This window comes from Acipenser ruthenus, chromosome 13 (assembly GCF_902713425.1).
Source record: "Acipenser ruthenus chromosome 13, fAciRut3.2 maternal haplotype, whole genome shotgun sequence".
NCBI classification, from domain to species: Eukaryota; Metazoa; Chordata; class Actinopteri; order Acipenseriformes; family Acipenseridae; genus Acipenser; species Acipenser ruthenus.
In genome coordinates, this window is record NC_081201.1 from 7,161,714 (window position 1) to 7,177,004 (window position 15,291).

The window sequence follows — 15,291 nt, forward strand, 5'->3', positions numbered from 1 at the left end:
TCAACAAAAGCGACACTATTGGTATCCGTCCTGTCAACCAACAGAGAATCTGAAAGGGATATTTTAGGTATTTCAGCATGCCAGGTGAAAGGTTTGACGATCTGTTAAAGAGACTGGGACCATTGCTTCAAGGAAAAAAACACACATCATGCGATGCCAGCGACACCAGCAGAAAGACTTGCAGTCACACTACACAGAGCAACTGGGCAGCAGTGTGGAGTAGTGGTTAGGGCTCTGGACTCTTGACCGGAGGGTTGTGGGTTCAATCCCCAGTGAGGGACACTGCTGTTGTACCCTTGAGCAAGGTACTTTACCTAGATTGCTCCAGTAAAAACCCAACTGTATAAATGGGTAATTGTATGTAAAATAATGTGATATCTGTATAATGTGATATCTTGTAACAATTGTAAGTCGCCCTGGATAAGGGCGTCTGCTAATAAATAAATAATAATAATAACTGGCAATTACCAGTCCTTTTCTATATTTTTTCTGAATAATACACACCAACCCTGTTTCTATTATTTGGGCATCTCTATATTGTTCACGTGAGGGGTTATATGTGGATGTTTACGAACTTGTTCTACTAAAAGTTCGTAGAAGTCTTGCTCCACGATGGTTACCAGCGTACGACCATGCAGCAAATGTTAGTATTTTTCAACATCATCCAACCCTATGCGATTTCAGGTCGCAGACTCTCGTGAGAAAAGTCTGTACGGCTTTTCAAAAAAAAAAAAAAAAGTGTGTATGACGTAATTCTGACCTGCCGCACAGTGTCGGAGACCTCTGAAATTATGTAGGTCTTTTAGACAGGCGAGGTAGAATCAGTGAGCTGACAATGTTAGCATGACATGTCATCAATACTTTTAAAATCGTTTTTGTAAAGTGTTGGCCGAATGTCTAACACTACCATAATTTATTTTTAATTAAAAGTGAGACCCTTGTCGCCGGGAGCTGTAGTTCTTGTTTTGAAAAATTACAGGGCACCTCGCCACACAGAGGGGCGGTTAGAGACAGCCTGCAGGTGGCGCTGCTTTAACGAACGAAGCCTCCGAGTAGCATGCAACAGAGAAGAGGCGGAGAAAGAAAGGAAGGCCGAAAGTCAGGGCCACATTCGCAGTCACTGTAAATGAGTTAGATGATTTGTGTTTCATTCATTGACTTTAAATAAAAACGCTAAATATAGAGTTGTACGCAGAACCGTTCCCGACTAGCGCGGGCCATGCTGTCCTAGCAAAGGTAATGAGCCGCAGCGCCCACAAACTGCAGCGGAGCTGGAATGACTGGCAGCCCAGGTTAGTAATCGCGCTACCCGGTCAGCCGGGCTTAGACAGGCCGAGGGTTCGCATGGCCTACCCAATTGTTGTTATAAGGCAGTAGTACTAGCACTGGGAAGCTGATATAAAATAAGTGCTTGAAATGTTTAAGATCAACTAGTTAATAACATGTATTTGAATAGAAGACGTTCGGGTGTTGTAATATAATATTTGAATGTGTATTAAAGGAAGCTTTTAAGAAAGCATATTTTCGAGATAATCCTTCTGGCGTCTTGCATTCAAATTCAATAAAACGTGGTTTGTAATATTTTTTTTTTTTATTGCAGACATCTCATTGCGCATCTGTGTTTGGTTTTTTTTGTTTGGTTTTTTTTGTCAGTCGGTAACCGCGCTTGTAAAATAAACAAATTCATTTTTTTGTTTTGTGTGTGTGGAGGGGGCTGGAAAATGTTTAGTATTTTTATGTTGAAACGGTATAACAGTAGTAAATGTATATAAGGTCAGTTATTACTAGTACTTTAACAGTAGTACAGACCCATGCAGGCGACCAGGTTCTGATTGACGACCGTAGTTTATTGGGCCGGGTCGGGGCACTGAGTGCAGGTCACTACTGCCAGGTAAGCAAACCCTCCTGTTTTCGGTTTCGTTCGTATTTTTTGTGTTGGAAGATGCTACTACTGTACCAGTAGGGTTTTTGCTGCCACTAACTGAGGCAGCTGATTCCGCTGCTGCCTATAGCTGCACAAAACCAATTCTGCAGCCAGACAGCACATTTTCTACTGGTTCTAATCACCCTGTTTTGGGTGTGTGCGGTTGTGGAATTCCAGGCTGCGATTCTGAAAGGGGGGTTAAAAAACACCCTCTTCAAATTTTAGACGTTGATCTTGAAAAGTGTCTATGGAGTGTGAGCGTGAAGACCCCCTCTTGCCAGTTCCGATCTACAATAGTAGTCGTATTAGTAGCTAGTAGACACAATATCTGTATGCCTTTTTTTACGCGAAAAATATTATCTTCTGAATTTGCAACCCAGTCCTCTTACTTAAGAAAATATATACAGATGCTTTGATGCAAATTCTCTTTTTTTACACAAAGGGTTTTTTCAAAAGGACCCACTTTCCTGTTCAGTGTGCAGTTGCTATGCAGTGCTGAACTGTGTAGGAATGGTTGCTATGCAAAAAGAGAGAGAGAAAATCCAGCACAATACATGTTTGCTTAATTACATTACTGGGCTAAAAAGACGATTAGTCTTTATAGATATTATTTAGATTTGTATATCAGAAAATGTACTTTTTTTCTTTTTAAAGTGTACACTAAAACATTAGTGTACATAACAGAATGCTTTTGGACTTTGACAGACATACAGCATCATTGTGCAATGTCACAGTTTTAGAACCCATTATGTTTTCAGTTGGTTTCAGAAATTATTTAGCTTATTTTATCATGTCAGTGTTTCTGTAGAATGGGAAGTAAAAGTTACTTGTATGATGTATAGGATAGATACCAGCAAGGATTCCAGTCTGCTTGGATCAGGTAAAGTATTCTGCTCAATCAAACATACACTTTGTATACTCCACCCAAAGTCATTTTAAGTTTCTCCTTTATATGTAGTCAAAAGTTGTGTGTTCCTGTGTTTCAGAGGCGACAGTGCATCAGCCAGCCAGGACAGTGTAAAGCTCAGTGTCCCAAGAGATCGCGGCCCATCAGCATCTTATAGCACTCCGCTGTCCAACCCACCCGTTGTCCCTCCACAGCAAAATGAAGCTGTCGGAGCCTCAGAGGTTCATGAAGACTGGGGTAGGTGTAGGCTTTAATTACAAAATGAAATGAGATTTTGGAGCTTCAAGCCTCCACTGTAATTGCACCCCAGAATACTTGCCCCTCATCAAGACCTAGTTGTTACAGTTAAATAAAGGGGACTCTTCAGATGTTTCTGTTCTGGTTTCAGAACAGAATTTAAAACTTTTCATTCTGTAATTTCTAAAATTGCAATCAAAAGTATTATCCTTAATCAACACTGGAGTGACACATTTGACATTTTTTTACCACAACCAAGGTGATCATATAGTGGAATATCCCAAGATTTTATAAGGTTATTCAACACATTTATGCAGGAAGCAATTCTGATGTAATGAAGAGTCCCTTGCTTTCTTTGAAAATCTGTGACCAGTTAAGTATACCTATTGGATCATATACCGCATCTTTATTGAGTAAAAGTAAATGCCTAATTTAAAAAGCACCTATTAGAAGCAAACCCCTAGTCCTTAAATAACCTATAAACAAGACAACTGCTTATAGAACCAATCAGTCAATCCTTTGATGAAGTGCATGGAAGAGTTATTCTGCAATGTGTGACCTATTGGGGCATGCAGTGTTCCAGAAAGACTGATCTCAATTTAGATTCTGATACTTGTGGTAAGAGGGCACTGTGCCTCATTTGGATTGACTGAAATGGTATCTGTGGTAGTTCTAGCGTTTATCAAATTGAATATTGATAATTCACTCTTTACTGCAACAGTACATTGTGCAGTGGCTAACCTTGCTAGTTCTTTATTTCAATGCAGCAATAGTTAATGTTTGCTGCATTGAAATAGTTTTCTCTGCTGATTTTAGCTGTTTTGCCCCTTTTAAATGTGCATGTTTGTTTCTAAGAATGATTCCACCCAGACTTTTGATTAGTAGGGGAGTTTGTCGGACAAAATAAAGATAATTAAAGTAGCCATTTATTTTAACGACTGGCTTATTATCTTGGCAGAAAGCTTTAGACCAGGGAGGGTGTATACCCTTGCTGATGGCGGTTATTGCTAAGGGACTGGGAAGCAGTGTGCACAGTGCACACTCCCAGTCTGGTTCGTGTTCTGAACGTCTGTCCTGGGCAGCTTGATGGATCCCTGTCTTATCCCCCTCTTTCTTTGCTCCTGCTAGGTGGATATGAAGTTGATGGAGATCCTGCTGAAAATGCTTTGGGTCGGAAGTCGCTGGGGCAAGAGTTGAGGGTTAACGATGTGACAACGGATTTAACCAGTTTTCAGCATGGAACCCGTGCTTTAGCTACAAAGGACATGAGGAAATCACAGGGTAGGTGCAGCTTTTAACTTGCGACTGCCTACTAATGGTAAAGTATTGAGTTTGAACTTGTTGCTTATGTTATACAGGGTTAGAAACTAACAATATTGTGCTACTAGTCTGGGTGACTACTACCTTTTGAAACTTGCAAGTCCTTAATGTAAACTTGCTAGTCCTTATGTGAAGTGCCTAAGCAAAAAATAGGCTTAGATTTAATTTTGCTAAAAAATAAACACTTTTATAAATTTAATTTCCATTTTTTTTAATTAAGCACCTTTGTAAATGCTCATACAGATTGATCAATCACCTGTTTGCGACTTGTTACTGAGCGACTACTGTACTGTGTGCTGAGAAACTGACACTGACAGCACCAGACGGGATGACAGAGGAAAACATTCTCTCAGCTGTGTCCCAATTTAGACAGTACGCTTCACTGTAGCCCTCGGGATGAAATTGTTAGCTAGGTGGCTTTTTTTTTTTTTTTTTTAATTAGCAGTGGGAGAAAAACCGCTTCAGCAAGTACAGTAGAATCTGCAATGACTGATGCTGAATCTACTATAGAGGCTAATGAGGGCATAACAAATACAAAAGGGAAACGCAGATCTTTTTAAGAAAGCTAGGAGACTTTGTATAAATGGATTTTATATTTTTAAACGCTGCAATAACAATTCTGCTTGTGAAGCATCCACTCTATAATTTGACAGAACAGGTGATTTATTTGCACAATGCAGGACCTTATTTTCCCCCATTGGTGCTTGAGCCCCGGAGTGCTCACGGAATCACCGCCTGTGCACCTATTATCAGTGATTTTAAAGCCTGGTTTTCAAACAAACTGATTACCGCTCAGCAGTACTGTATTAGTATAAGAAAAGTGTGTTTTAAAAAAATAATTTGAGCTTCCAATCACTTAAAATTTGCTGACGATAATGTAAACACCAAGCAACAGACAGCGAGTCCCAAGCTTTAAATGTGTTTCCGTTTATAGATAAGAACTCAACTTTATTATGAAGATATTGTGTTGTGTTTTAATCAACATACTACGATAATGTTTGTTATGGTAATTGTTTATTAGTTTTAAAATGTTTAGTAAAGCGTGGCCTATTGTAAGACCCCATTAGAATTCAAAACGATAAACTTCATATCCCGCGCAGAGGGAGAGCACAAATGTAAAACGAAGGGAGGTTTCAGTTCCGCTTATGCTTATTCACCACTGCTACACCCCGTTAGAAAATCTCAGACTTCCCTGCGTTTTTTTAACGCAAGACTGAATAATAGAATATGTGTGTACATTTGTTTTAAGTACTCGCCCAGAGGACTACTGAGACACAGACATCAACTAGTACTCGTCAGATTTAATTCGCTGTGGGCAAGCGTGAGTTTCTAACCCTGTTATATGTTCTTGCTAGATCAGAATTCCTAAAGATTGCATGACAAGGTGAACCAGTAACCACAGTTTTTGTGTAGTTTTATACTGTTAACGTATTGGTATGTTACAATTCTGACACCTCAATGCTGCTCTTCTCAGATCGATCATTGCCTTACTCTGACGAGTCTCGGCTGACCAACCTACTGCGGAGGGTGTCCCGGGAAGATGACAGGGACCGCAGACTGGCCACCATGAAGCAGCTGAAAGAGTTAATTCAGCATTCGGAAAACAAAGTGGTGAGTTTGGTAAAAGTTTGTGTCAGTCTTCAAGTGCGAGTTTTTTGTGTTTCAGAACTTCAGCACCTGTCTTTGTATGTGCATGCTGTTTCCACAACATAGTGTATGTCCCACAGCTTGTTTAGAAATATCTTTGCAAAGCTAAAAGATTCATAGCTTGGAAATAGGAATTGCTGTTTTTAATGTTTGTTTTTTTTTGTTTTGTTTTGTTTTTCCTCCCCCCCCCCCCCCCCAGGTCTTAGTGAAACAGTTAGACAGTATCCTGGCTGCAATACATGATGTTTTAAATGAAAGGTAAGGGAAAATTAACAGCAAGACAAGCCTGGAGCCAAGAAGTGCTGTTTGGCTAGTGTAGTTGTCTCTCAGGACATGCACACACGTACAGTACCTTTTGATTTGATTCTGCTGAAAAAATAATCAGAAGTTATTTAGTATTGAATGATTTGCTATGTCCTGAATTAACTTTGCTATTTGGTTAATGGAAGGTAATGGCAGTGTCATATTTTCACATCTCCTTAATGCTGGGCCTGGTCTCAAGATTGCATTTTATTTTTTGTTGTTTTGATGTAGACACAATAGAGAGAAGTTTGAGTGTTGTAGTTTTCTATTACACCTGTGTGTTGTATGGAATATGTAGACTGTTTGTTTCTCTGTTCTTGCCTTGTTAACAAGTCTCATCCCTTGTGGTTCCTGCAGCAGTAAGCTTCTCCAGGAGCTGCGACAGGAGAGCGCGTCCTGCCTGGGCCTGCTCTGCACTTCCCTCAGCTATGAAGCAGAGAGGATCTTCAAGTGGATTTTTGCAAAGTTCAGCTCCTCTACAAAGGACGAAGTGAAGCTGCTGTACCTGGTGGCTGCCTACAAAGCATTGGAGACTGCAGGGGAGAAGAAGGCGTTTTCACCAGTCATGCAGGTTTGTGCAAAAGTATTAGAAATTGGCTTTAGATGCAGGCTGGAGTTAGGATTGGATGATGAGGATCTTTTCAGTTTTAGTTATTGGCTAAAAAAATATCACCACGTTCTCACTTGGCCTTAGGGCTGCAACAAAGGGTACGTTTTGACCTTCGAAAGTTCAGAACACATTACAGGAGGAAGGTTCGAACCTTCGATGGTACTAATTTGCATAAATTACTGGTAACGTCACCATAGCTATTAGTTGATATTTTATTGAAAATCCCATTTTATAGGCAAGCCATATACATGGAATAAAATATTCACATGTAGTTTAAAAATGTTATCTAGAACAATCATCATGTTTTTATAATTTAAATAAATACATGTTTATGTACACAATTGATGCTGCTTGCGATATACTGTAAACAGTAAGCTTGCATTACAGCACCAATTGCAGCGGACTTAGGCAAAACAAAGCTTTATTTAACAGTAGGGGTGTGCGGTAATACAGATCTACCGGTATATTGCGATATTCATGAATAGAAATACTGGTATTTTTGGCTAATTCAGGAAAATGTCGGCTAGTATCGCGCAAGAACTCGTAATGCGAGCAATGCTAACGTAAAAGAAAATATGGCAGGAGCACTTTGAGCATTTTGAACTGCAAAGCAAAGTAAAACTTGCCTGAACATTAAAGTAAAAATATAAATATTTTAAAACTAGCAAGAAATGACTTGTTGCACTAGCAGCAGTTCCATTGTTTTACATTATTGTTTTGCCCTCTAACTCAATGGACCATATTTAGAAGCAGCACAAAAGCAAAGACACAATTTCTTAGAGCAATAAGACCATTTTAATGGTCTAAAACAAGAAACAACTCTTGACTGATCCTTCCTGCAACTAAGTTTATACGGTTAATTGTTTTATTCAGCAAAAAAAAAAAATGTCTTTGCATTTGCTTCAGAGAAGTCTTTTTTATACAGTAAAACAGTGCTTTTGACATTAAGTATTTTGAACTGCCTTACTTGGGGAATAATTACCTTCTAAAGAACAGTACTTGCTTTCCTTTAATAAACTACATGTGGGAATTCTAGGTGTAGCACTGTTCAGAGACTTGCATATATTTGCATTTAATGCATGCTCAGTAAGTACATACTGTACATTTTTTGCTGAAACATCTGCCCAATTTTGTAGGTTTGCAATTACTGAAACCGTAACTTCACAACAGCAAGGTTTGCTTGGTTTCTTAGAGCTTCTTAATTGTAAAAAAAACCCCAAAAAACAAAAACACTTCTCTACGCTCAGATGTTAGTCCTTCAGTTTGCCCCCCCTACTGTTTAACAAAGTTAGGTACCTATGATTGACACAAAATTCTTTGACCATTGGGGGGGGGGGGGGGGGGGGGGGGGGGGGGGGGGATGGGTACATATTTTACTGAAGCATTACAACCACTATAGGTGCTTTGGCATAATATACCCTGCTCCATACATGGCAGCGGCGCCATATAGAGTTACTACGTATAACGATTTGATAGTGGATTTTAATACAACAACTTTTGTTTAAGTAATATGCATTATGCAAATCAAAATATTGAATTTTGCATGTGAGTGACATTTAATGTGTGATTTATAGTATTCACACATTGTCAAACGGTTTCTGTTAACAGAAAAAAAAAAACCATACAGTGCGTGAATGCAGCCTGACGAAACTTCAAAGGTTTTAAAACAACCTTCGAATTCCTGGCTAGTGAATGAACATTTGAATACAGTCCTATTTGACCTTTTATTTTTTTTTTTAAATAATTTAAAAAAAGACCATTTGACTGCTTTCTTTCACAATGAAGGGAAACTGAATAAAAGTCTCATTGTCCCTTACAAGTACAGTAGGATGTATAAAGGAAAGAAGGAAATAAACATCTCGGTAGTATAGCAGCTTATCTTACTTTGCTTTAGCTGTCAAACACGATTGTTAGTGATAGGTTAAATAAAGTTTTAGATTTAATACAGTTATAATCCGTTGTTTTTCCGATCATAGCTAGAATGTTGATTTTTCACACAGTTTGGAGTAGAATGATAGAATCCTCTGTGGTTGTAATCCAGAGTTAGTTTTGTGTGGTAGTTTATTCAGGTGGTCAATGGACAAACCCACCATCACAGTTATCACAGATTGGATAGGCACACAGATTGGACTTAACCTTGGCAAAGCATTGAGGAAAACATTGCACAGCTATTGCCCCATCTATTTTGTACCAGCCTTTCAGAAGATAGTGTTAGGCAGCGATAGAGTTGGTTGCATGAGTGTGGTCAATGATTGTCCTGTTCCTCCTCCACAGCTTGTGATGAGCAGCCTGCAGTCTATCCTTGAGAACCTGGATACCCCAGAGCTGCTGTGTCAGAGTGTGAAATGCATTCTGCTGGTGGCTCGTTGCTACCCGCACATCTTCAGCACCAACTTTAGGGTAAGCTCAGTAGCCATGCTAATCGCTTTTCTACAGGATACATAAAAAGGTTGTGGTTCTCAAATTGCTATGTATACAATGTATGCTTACGCTCTCCAATTGCTGCTCTTGTAGGACACTGTGGATATCCTGGTTGGGTGGCATATTGATCACACACAGAAGCCTTCACTCACGATGCAGGTGTCGGGTAAGTGATGACCTGGAAGGTTTAGTTTAAGAGGATCAGATATTCATAAACATTGATTGATTTGATCTGGATCCACAGGCTGGCTACAAAGCCTGGAGCAGTTCTGGGTGGCAGATCTTGGCTTCTCCACTACCCTGCTGGGGCAGTTCCTGGAAGACATGGAGGCGTATGCAGAGGTACACAATTGTTAAGTGATGTTTGCTTAGAAGTGACTCAAATTGCAGTTAATGCTTTGCTGAAATTTATATCAAGCTCAATTGTACAAGATATCATCTACCAGTCCCTGACCAGTTGTCTAATTTCTTGTTGTGGTGCTGTGTTGCAGGACCTAAGCCATGTGGCATCTGGAGAGTCTGTGGATGAAGACATCCCCCCGCCGTCGGTGTCGCTGCCCAAGCTGGCAGCCCTGCTCCGCGTCTTCAACACTGTGGTGCGCAGCATCGGGGAGAGATTCAGCTCGGTCCGTGGCCCTCCCATCACAGAGCCATATGTAACTGATGTAAGGGTCACCCTTTATTAATACCTTTTAATGTACACAGCTTTGAAGATAAAGGCAAAATAAATCTGTGTATTGTGCAGTGTTTCAGCCTTGCTGTGTTTGTATAGGATTCACAGTGTATCTGACCCCAGCCCTACTGTGTTCCAGGTGCTGAATCGAGTGTTGACCTGCGTCACCACAGCCAAGCAAGTGTTCTTTTCTGAGGCGGTCTTGACTGCAGCCAACGAGTGTGTGTGTGTGCTGCTGGTGAGCGTGGACACGGGTGTGAGCAAACTCACTGATGCTGTGATATTATACGGCTTCAACCAGCTGGAGAGCTGCCAAGCCTGTGGACCGGAGTACAGCATCTCCGTTCTCAACCTGCTGATGCTGGTGAGTGAGGAAGGGAGGGGCCAAAGTGAGTGTAGGTCGGCGGTCTTTTACTGAAAAGCAAAGGGGTTTGCTAAACTGGATCAAATATACCTGTTTGTAGCATTTCCTTGGCTATGTGACAATTTAAAGGTTGGGAAGCAAGAAATAAAAAGAACATCTAAATTCTTTTTGTCTGTCTGCCTAGATTGTAGATCATATAAACACCAATCTACCATCCTCATTCGTTGAGAAGCTTTTTGCACCAGATTCACAATTGCTTGAGCTGCGGTTCCACCGGGAGAAGGAGGTAAGCTTTAGATTGCCTTATTTTTTTTCCCCCCCATCATGTAGTTCTGTTTCCTCGGTTTCAGTTTTTGCACTGCAACAGATTGTCCTACTAATGGGCTTAGGATCCCTGGTTCTATTTAACTTGCTTCAGTTCTAACCTTCTCTTGTCTGACAGGTGACCTCTGCAGCGCATGGCGTATACCAGGCAGTCCTGAGCCTAAAGAACATCCCTGTCCTGGAGGCGGCATACAAACTGGTGCTGGGAGAGATGGGCTGTGCATTAAACAGCCTGCTCAGACCCCTGGGTCTACCCCCAGCCTGCCCCAACATCCAGCACACAGCCTTCAGTAGTACCAAGTTCAGCCAGGAGAGAGCAGAGTTTATCCTCATCTTTGACCTCAGCGCCCTCACTACCATCGGCAACACCAAGAACTCTCTTATTGGGGTTAGTAGTCCAGTCAAGTTTATATTTAATACAATATTTCACCTGTTAGACCCCTTTTGAGTTTAACAGACTATTCAGTCATAGTCCTAGACATTTGTATTTTTGGTATGTAATGTCCAGTTCAGTAGTCTTTTTCTAAGGGTTAATTTGTTTATTTCAGATGTGGGCACTGTCCCCCACAGTCTTCGCTCTGCTTAGTCAGAATTTGACGATTGTTAATGGGGAGCTGGCAGTGCATCACCCTGCTGTTCAGTACGCAGTGCTCTACACCCTATACTCGCATTGTACCAGGTAGGAGATTTAAACATGGTGTTTGTTGGTTCTGGATGGAATACTCACACGTCAACCCATGTCACCCAATTCATTCTTGGTGTTTGTTCCCTCTGCAGACACGACCACTTCATCTCAAGCAGTCTGAGCTCGTCCTCACCTTCCCTTTTTGATGGGGCTGTGATCAGCACAGTCACTACGGCAACAAAGAAACACTTCAGCACCCTTCTTAATCTGCTGGGGGTGCTGCTGAACAAAGAGCATCTGTACCCTGAGGCCAGGTACGCAACAACATGCTTACCTGGCTTGCTGCACTGGCTTATTTTATTAAAAGTTTACCCCATTGAGGGTGTGGATGGACAAGCACTTGAAGTGTTTTTGTAAAGTATTTTGAGGCAGATTGGCTTTAATAACCCTTGTCCGTCCGTCCGTCCCCCCCCCGCCAGGAAACTGCTACTGATGTGGGCTTTGGAGGTGTCTTTGGTGATGAAGAAATCCGAGACGTATGCTCCCCTCTTCTCCCTACCCTCCTTTCACAAGTTCTGCAAAGGATTGCTGGCCAATGGTAAGAACAGAATGTAGTGCTTGTCGCTAAGCAACATCTGGATTTGTGTGCATATGTTTCTGGTGTTGCTATGAGAGGAAGAGAACTATTGTCACATTACTAATGTAGTTAATATAAGATTTAAAGGGGCAGGCAATATAGACCTGCTCAACTAGCAGTAATCTAACACTATAATAAAGTTTCAAAGAACCTGTTGAATATTAGTCAGCACATTACAGCTTCTGTTTGAGTATTTACATACTGGGATTATATGCGTATTGTATTGCATAATATATTTGTATTGTGGTATTTTTTTGTTGCAGCCCTGAATGAAGATCCTTCAGTTTGCCTCCAGACCTGCAGTAGTCTCCAGGTCCTCTCACCCTCCCTCTCTGCTGAGCTGCTGCAAAAGTAATACATGAAACTGAACGAACATGAACTGAGTCTCCATCTCCTTCCCATAGCTTTTCTTTGACCCTGTCTCTTTAAAATTGGCTACCTATTACCCAAAGTGCTATAAAACTTTTTTTTTTCTCAATGTAAAAAGAGGTTTTTAAATAAGACTTGATGATTTGATAGTAATAAAGATGAGTTGTGTTTGCAGGTGTGTAGATGTGTGTCGAGTCCAGTTGGTGCACTCTGCTGTGCGGGTTAGACAGGCTTTTGGGAAGCTGCTGAAGACAATTCCCCTGGATGTGACACTGAGGTGAGATGTCTTATTAAATATCTCCATGAGACTGGTGACATGCAGGATGTGTTTCTCACAAATTGCTTACTGAAATTATGGTAATGTTTAATTCACAGTAACAGCGGACACACGGAGATTCAGGGTATCTCACTGGCCATCCGGGGTCACATGAGTAAGACTCCCAGCAACACCTTCCACCCTCAAGACTTCTCTGACCTCATCAGCTTTATTCTGTATGGGACAGTTCACCGTGGAGGGTAAGTAGGGTCACTGGAAGCTATGTGCCTGAGATCCACATTTTTCACTTTCTTGTTGTATAGTCCTGTAATTTTGTATGAGATGTTCTTACTCTTTCTGTATTTTCCCACAGGAAAGAGCCCTGGTTGGAAAAGCTATACCACAGCTGCCAGCGACTAGAGAAGAGAGATGCAACACCCATCCCCCGTGCCCTGATGAAGACCGAGGCAGTGCTCTGGCAGTGGGCAGTCTGGGAAGCAGCACAGTTTACTGTCTTGTCCAAATTGCGCACCCCACTGGGACGAGCACAAGACACTTTCCAGACAATCGAGGGTAAGCAGAGCTGAGTAGCATAGACTTTCTTTGTGTTTTTGTAGCAAGGGGCAGCTCTTCTGTGACTTGGTTATTTTCATGGTACAAACCTAAAGACTTGACTTGAATTTCAGGGATGATTCGCAGCCTGGCCGCTCACAGTTTGAACCCAGAGCAGGAGCTGAGCCAGTGGAGCGGTGGGGAGAGCGACGAGGGTCACCACGGTAACCAACTGCGGCTTGCGTTGCTGCTGCAGTTCCTTGAGAATCTGGAGAAGCTCATGTATAACGCCTATGAGGGCTGTGCAAATGCACTCACAGCGCCACCTAAGGTCAGTCCTCCTTCTACCCAGATGCAGTAAGGCAGACACACAGATAAGCGCACTTTAGACAGTGGTGCGTGATATGTAGATGCACAAATGCAGTGGTGCTCATACAGACAACCAGTATTTAAACTGGTTTAAGGAATTCGATTTTGACAGTACTGGTTAGTGAACAATAGCAGCAAGTCCCTGTTAAAGTTTGAAGGCGAGATAAGCTCCCTTGGTGTTGGCACTGATTTGTTTGTTTCTGCCTTGCAGGGTATCCGCACGTTTTTCTACACCAACCGGCAGACATGCCAGGACTGGCTGACCCGGATCCGCATGGCTCTGATGCGAGTGGGGCTGCTGTCCGGACAGCCTGCGGTAACTGTGCGGCACGGGTTTGACTTGCTCACTGAGATGAAGAACAGCAACACTCAGGTAGGCAGACACACACTCATTTTACTTGCACTTATTTTTGCCCCCCCTTAATGTGGGCTACTGTTGTACTGCTCTTCTGCTTGCACTATTATGTTTTGGTTAAGAGGGTGACTGTTGTGACCCCTGGTCAGCATAATGAGAAAATGAAATGCCAAAAGAAAGCAAATTTTAGTTTACTTGCTTTAAGAATTGAAGATGTAGGACATGTTTCCCAATAAAGTCAATAACATGTTTTAAATTGAAACCAAGCCATCAGTATCTGATGTGTTTGTTATGGGATTGCTGACAGAATCCTCTGTGTTCTTTCCCTTCAGGGCCCTGAGATGGAGGTTCCCATCATGATGCTGGTTGAGGCTCTGTGTGAGCTGCACTGCCCTGAGGCCATCCAGGGGCTGGCAACCTGGAGCTCTGCCACTGCGGGGAAGAGCCTGGGCTGGATCAGCTCTGTGGCTCTTCAGGCTGAGGGAAGGTAAGTGTGTGTTCTGTAGCAGAACCAATATTGAACAGTAAGGCACAGCAAGGCAATACAAAAGACTAAACGCACTGCATTATGTTGTGTTGTGTTCAGGTTTGAGAAGGCTGCGGTGGAGTACCAGGAACAGCTGTGTGCCATCACAGGGGTTGACTGCTCAATCAAAGGCTTTGACAGGACCCTGCTTAAAGTGGCTAATGCCAACAGTGGTAATACTGCTAGCCCCAAGCATACCGGCAACGGTGAGTGTTCAATATAATTTCCAAATATGAAATCACTCTGCCACGCTTCTGTGAAGTGTTAGTGATTTCTGGAGCATGAATATGAATTAATTGTCTTCCACTGGCTTGTATCTTTTATGATATGGGAAATGATCTACGTATTGGCGTATTGCATTTATTTTAATATTTTTCCCCTTCTCATTGTGTCATCTGTCGTCTTTTTTTTTTTTTTTTTTTTTTTTTCCACTTTGTGCTTCTATGTGTCAAATTAATGCATTCTTTTTGTGTAACCCAGGAGACTGCCGGAAAACAGTTCTGCTGAAACCCAGCGACTGCTCCTCAGAAGTGGTGAACTTCTTGGCCAACAAGGCGTGCGAGTGCTATGTGGCCCTCTCTGACTGGTCATCGGTGCAGGAGTGGCAGAGCAGCGTCCTGACCATGAAGAAAAGCGCCAGCGGTTCTGCCATCCAACTGAAAACCGACTTTAACTATGTCAGGTGAGAGTTGCCATCTGTATCTCTGTGGATTGGACAATGGGGGGGGGGGAGGCATTGATTGTATTTCAGTAATGGTTTGACAAAGAACAGGTCTGAATATTGGGTGGCAAGCACACAGTATTATACCTCTAACAATAGTACACATTTATGTCCACTAATGTTATGGCTTGGCTGTGTAAATGTAAAGATT

The 15,291-nt window shown here is 41.9% G+C and overlaps 1 protein-coding gene across 1 annotated transcript in view; it reads left to right on the plus strand.

Moving 5' to 3' along the window:
• The first annotated feature begins 759 nt into the window (after nucleotides 1-759).
• LOC117418214 (serine/threonine-protein kinase SMG1-like) overlaps nucleotides 760-15,291 on the plus strand; it is a 31,940-nt gene continuing 17,408 nt past the window's right edge. Inside the window, exons 1-25 of the mRNA XM_034030982.3 lie at nucleotides 760-1,292; nucleotides 2,911-3,068; nucleotides 4,197-4,349; nucleotides 5,863-5,999; nucleotides 6,235-6,293; nucleotides 6,696-6,909; nucleotides 9,223-9,348; nucleotides 9,463-9,535; nucleotides 9,614-9,711; nucleotides 9,861-10,034; nucleotides 10,182-10,406; nucleotides 10,591-10,692; nucleotides 10,849-11,118; nucleotides 11,279-11,409; nucleotides 11,508-11,669; nucleotides 11,835-11,953; nucleotides 12,256-12,343; nucleotides 12,537-12,638; nucleotides 12,737-12,877; nucleotides 12,991-13,190; nucleotides 13,304-13,500; nucleotides 13,750-13,911; nucleotides 14,226-14,380; nucleotides 14,480-14,625; nucleotides 14,900-15,101. Of these exons, the coding sequence (XP_033886873.1) occupies nucleotides 1,240-1,292; nucleotides 2,911-3,068; nucleotides 4,197-4,349; nucleotides 5,863-5,999; nucleotides 6,235-6,293; nucleotides 6,696-6,909; nucleotides 9,223-9,348; nucleotides 9,463-9,535; nucleotides 9,614-9,711; nucleotides 9,861-10,034; nucleotides 10,182-10,406; nucleotides 10,591-10,692; nucleotides 10,849-11,118; nucleotides 11,279-11,409; nucleotides 11,508-11,669; nucleotides 11,835-11,953; nucleotides 12,256-12,343; nucleotides 12,537-12,638; nucleotides 12,737-12,877; nucleotides 12,991-13,190; nucleotides 13,304-13,500; nucleotides 13,750-13,911; nucleotides 14,226-14,380; nucleotides 14,480-14,625; nucleotides 14,900-15,101 (3,647 nt within the window). The 5' untranslated portion in view covers nucleotides 760-1,239. The remainder of the gene's footprint in view (nucleotides 1,293-2,910; nucleotides 3,069-4,196; nucleotides 4,350-5,862; nucleotides 6,000-6,234; nucleotides 6,294-6,695; nucleotides 6,910-9,222; nucleotides 9,349-9,462; nucleotides 9,536-9,613; nucleotides 9,712-9,860; nucleotides 10,035-10,181; nucleotides 10,407-10,590; nucleotides 10,693-10,848; nucleotides 11,119-11,278; nucleotides 11,410-11,507; nucleotides 11,670-11,834; nucleotides 11,954-12,255; nucleotides 12,344-12,536; nucleotides 12,639-12,736; nucleotides 12,878-12,990; nucleotides 13,191-13,303; nucleotides 13,501-13,749; nucleotides 13,912-14,225; nucleotides 14,381-14,479; nucleotides 14,626-14,899; nucleotides 15,102-15,291) is intronic.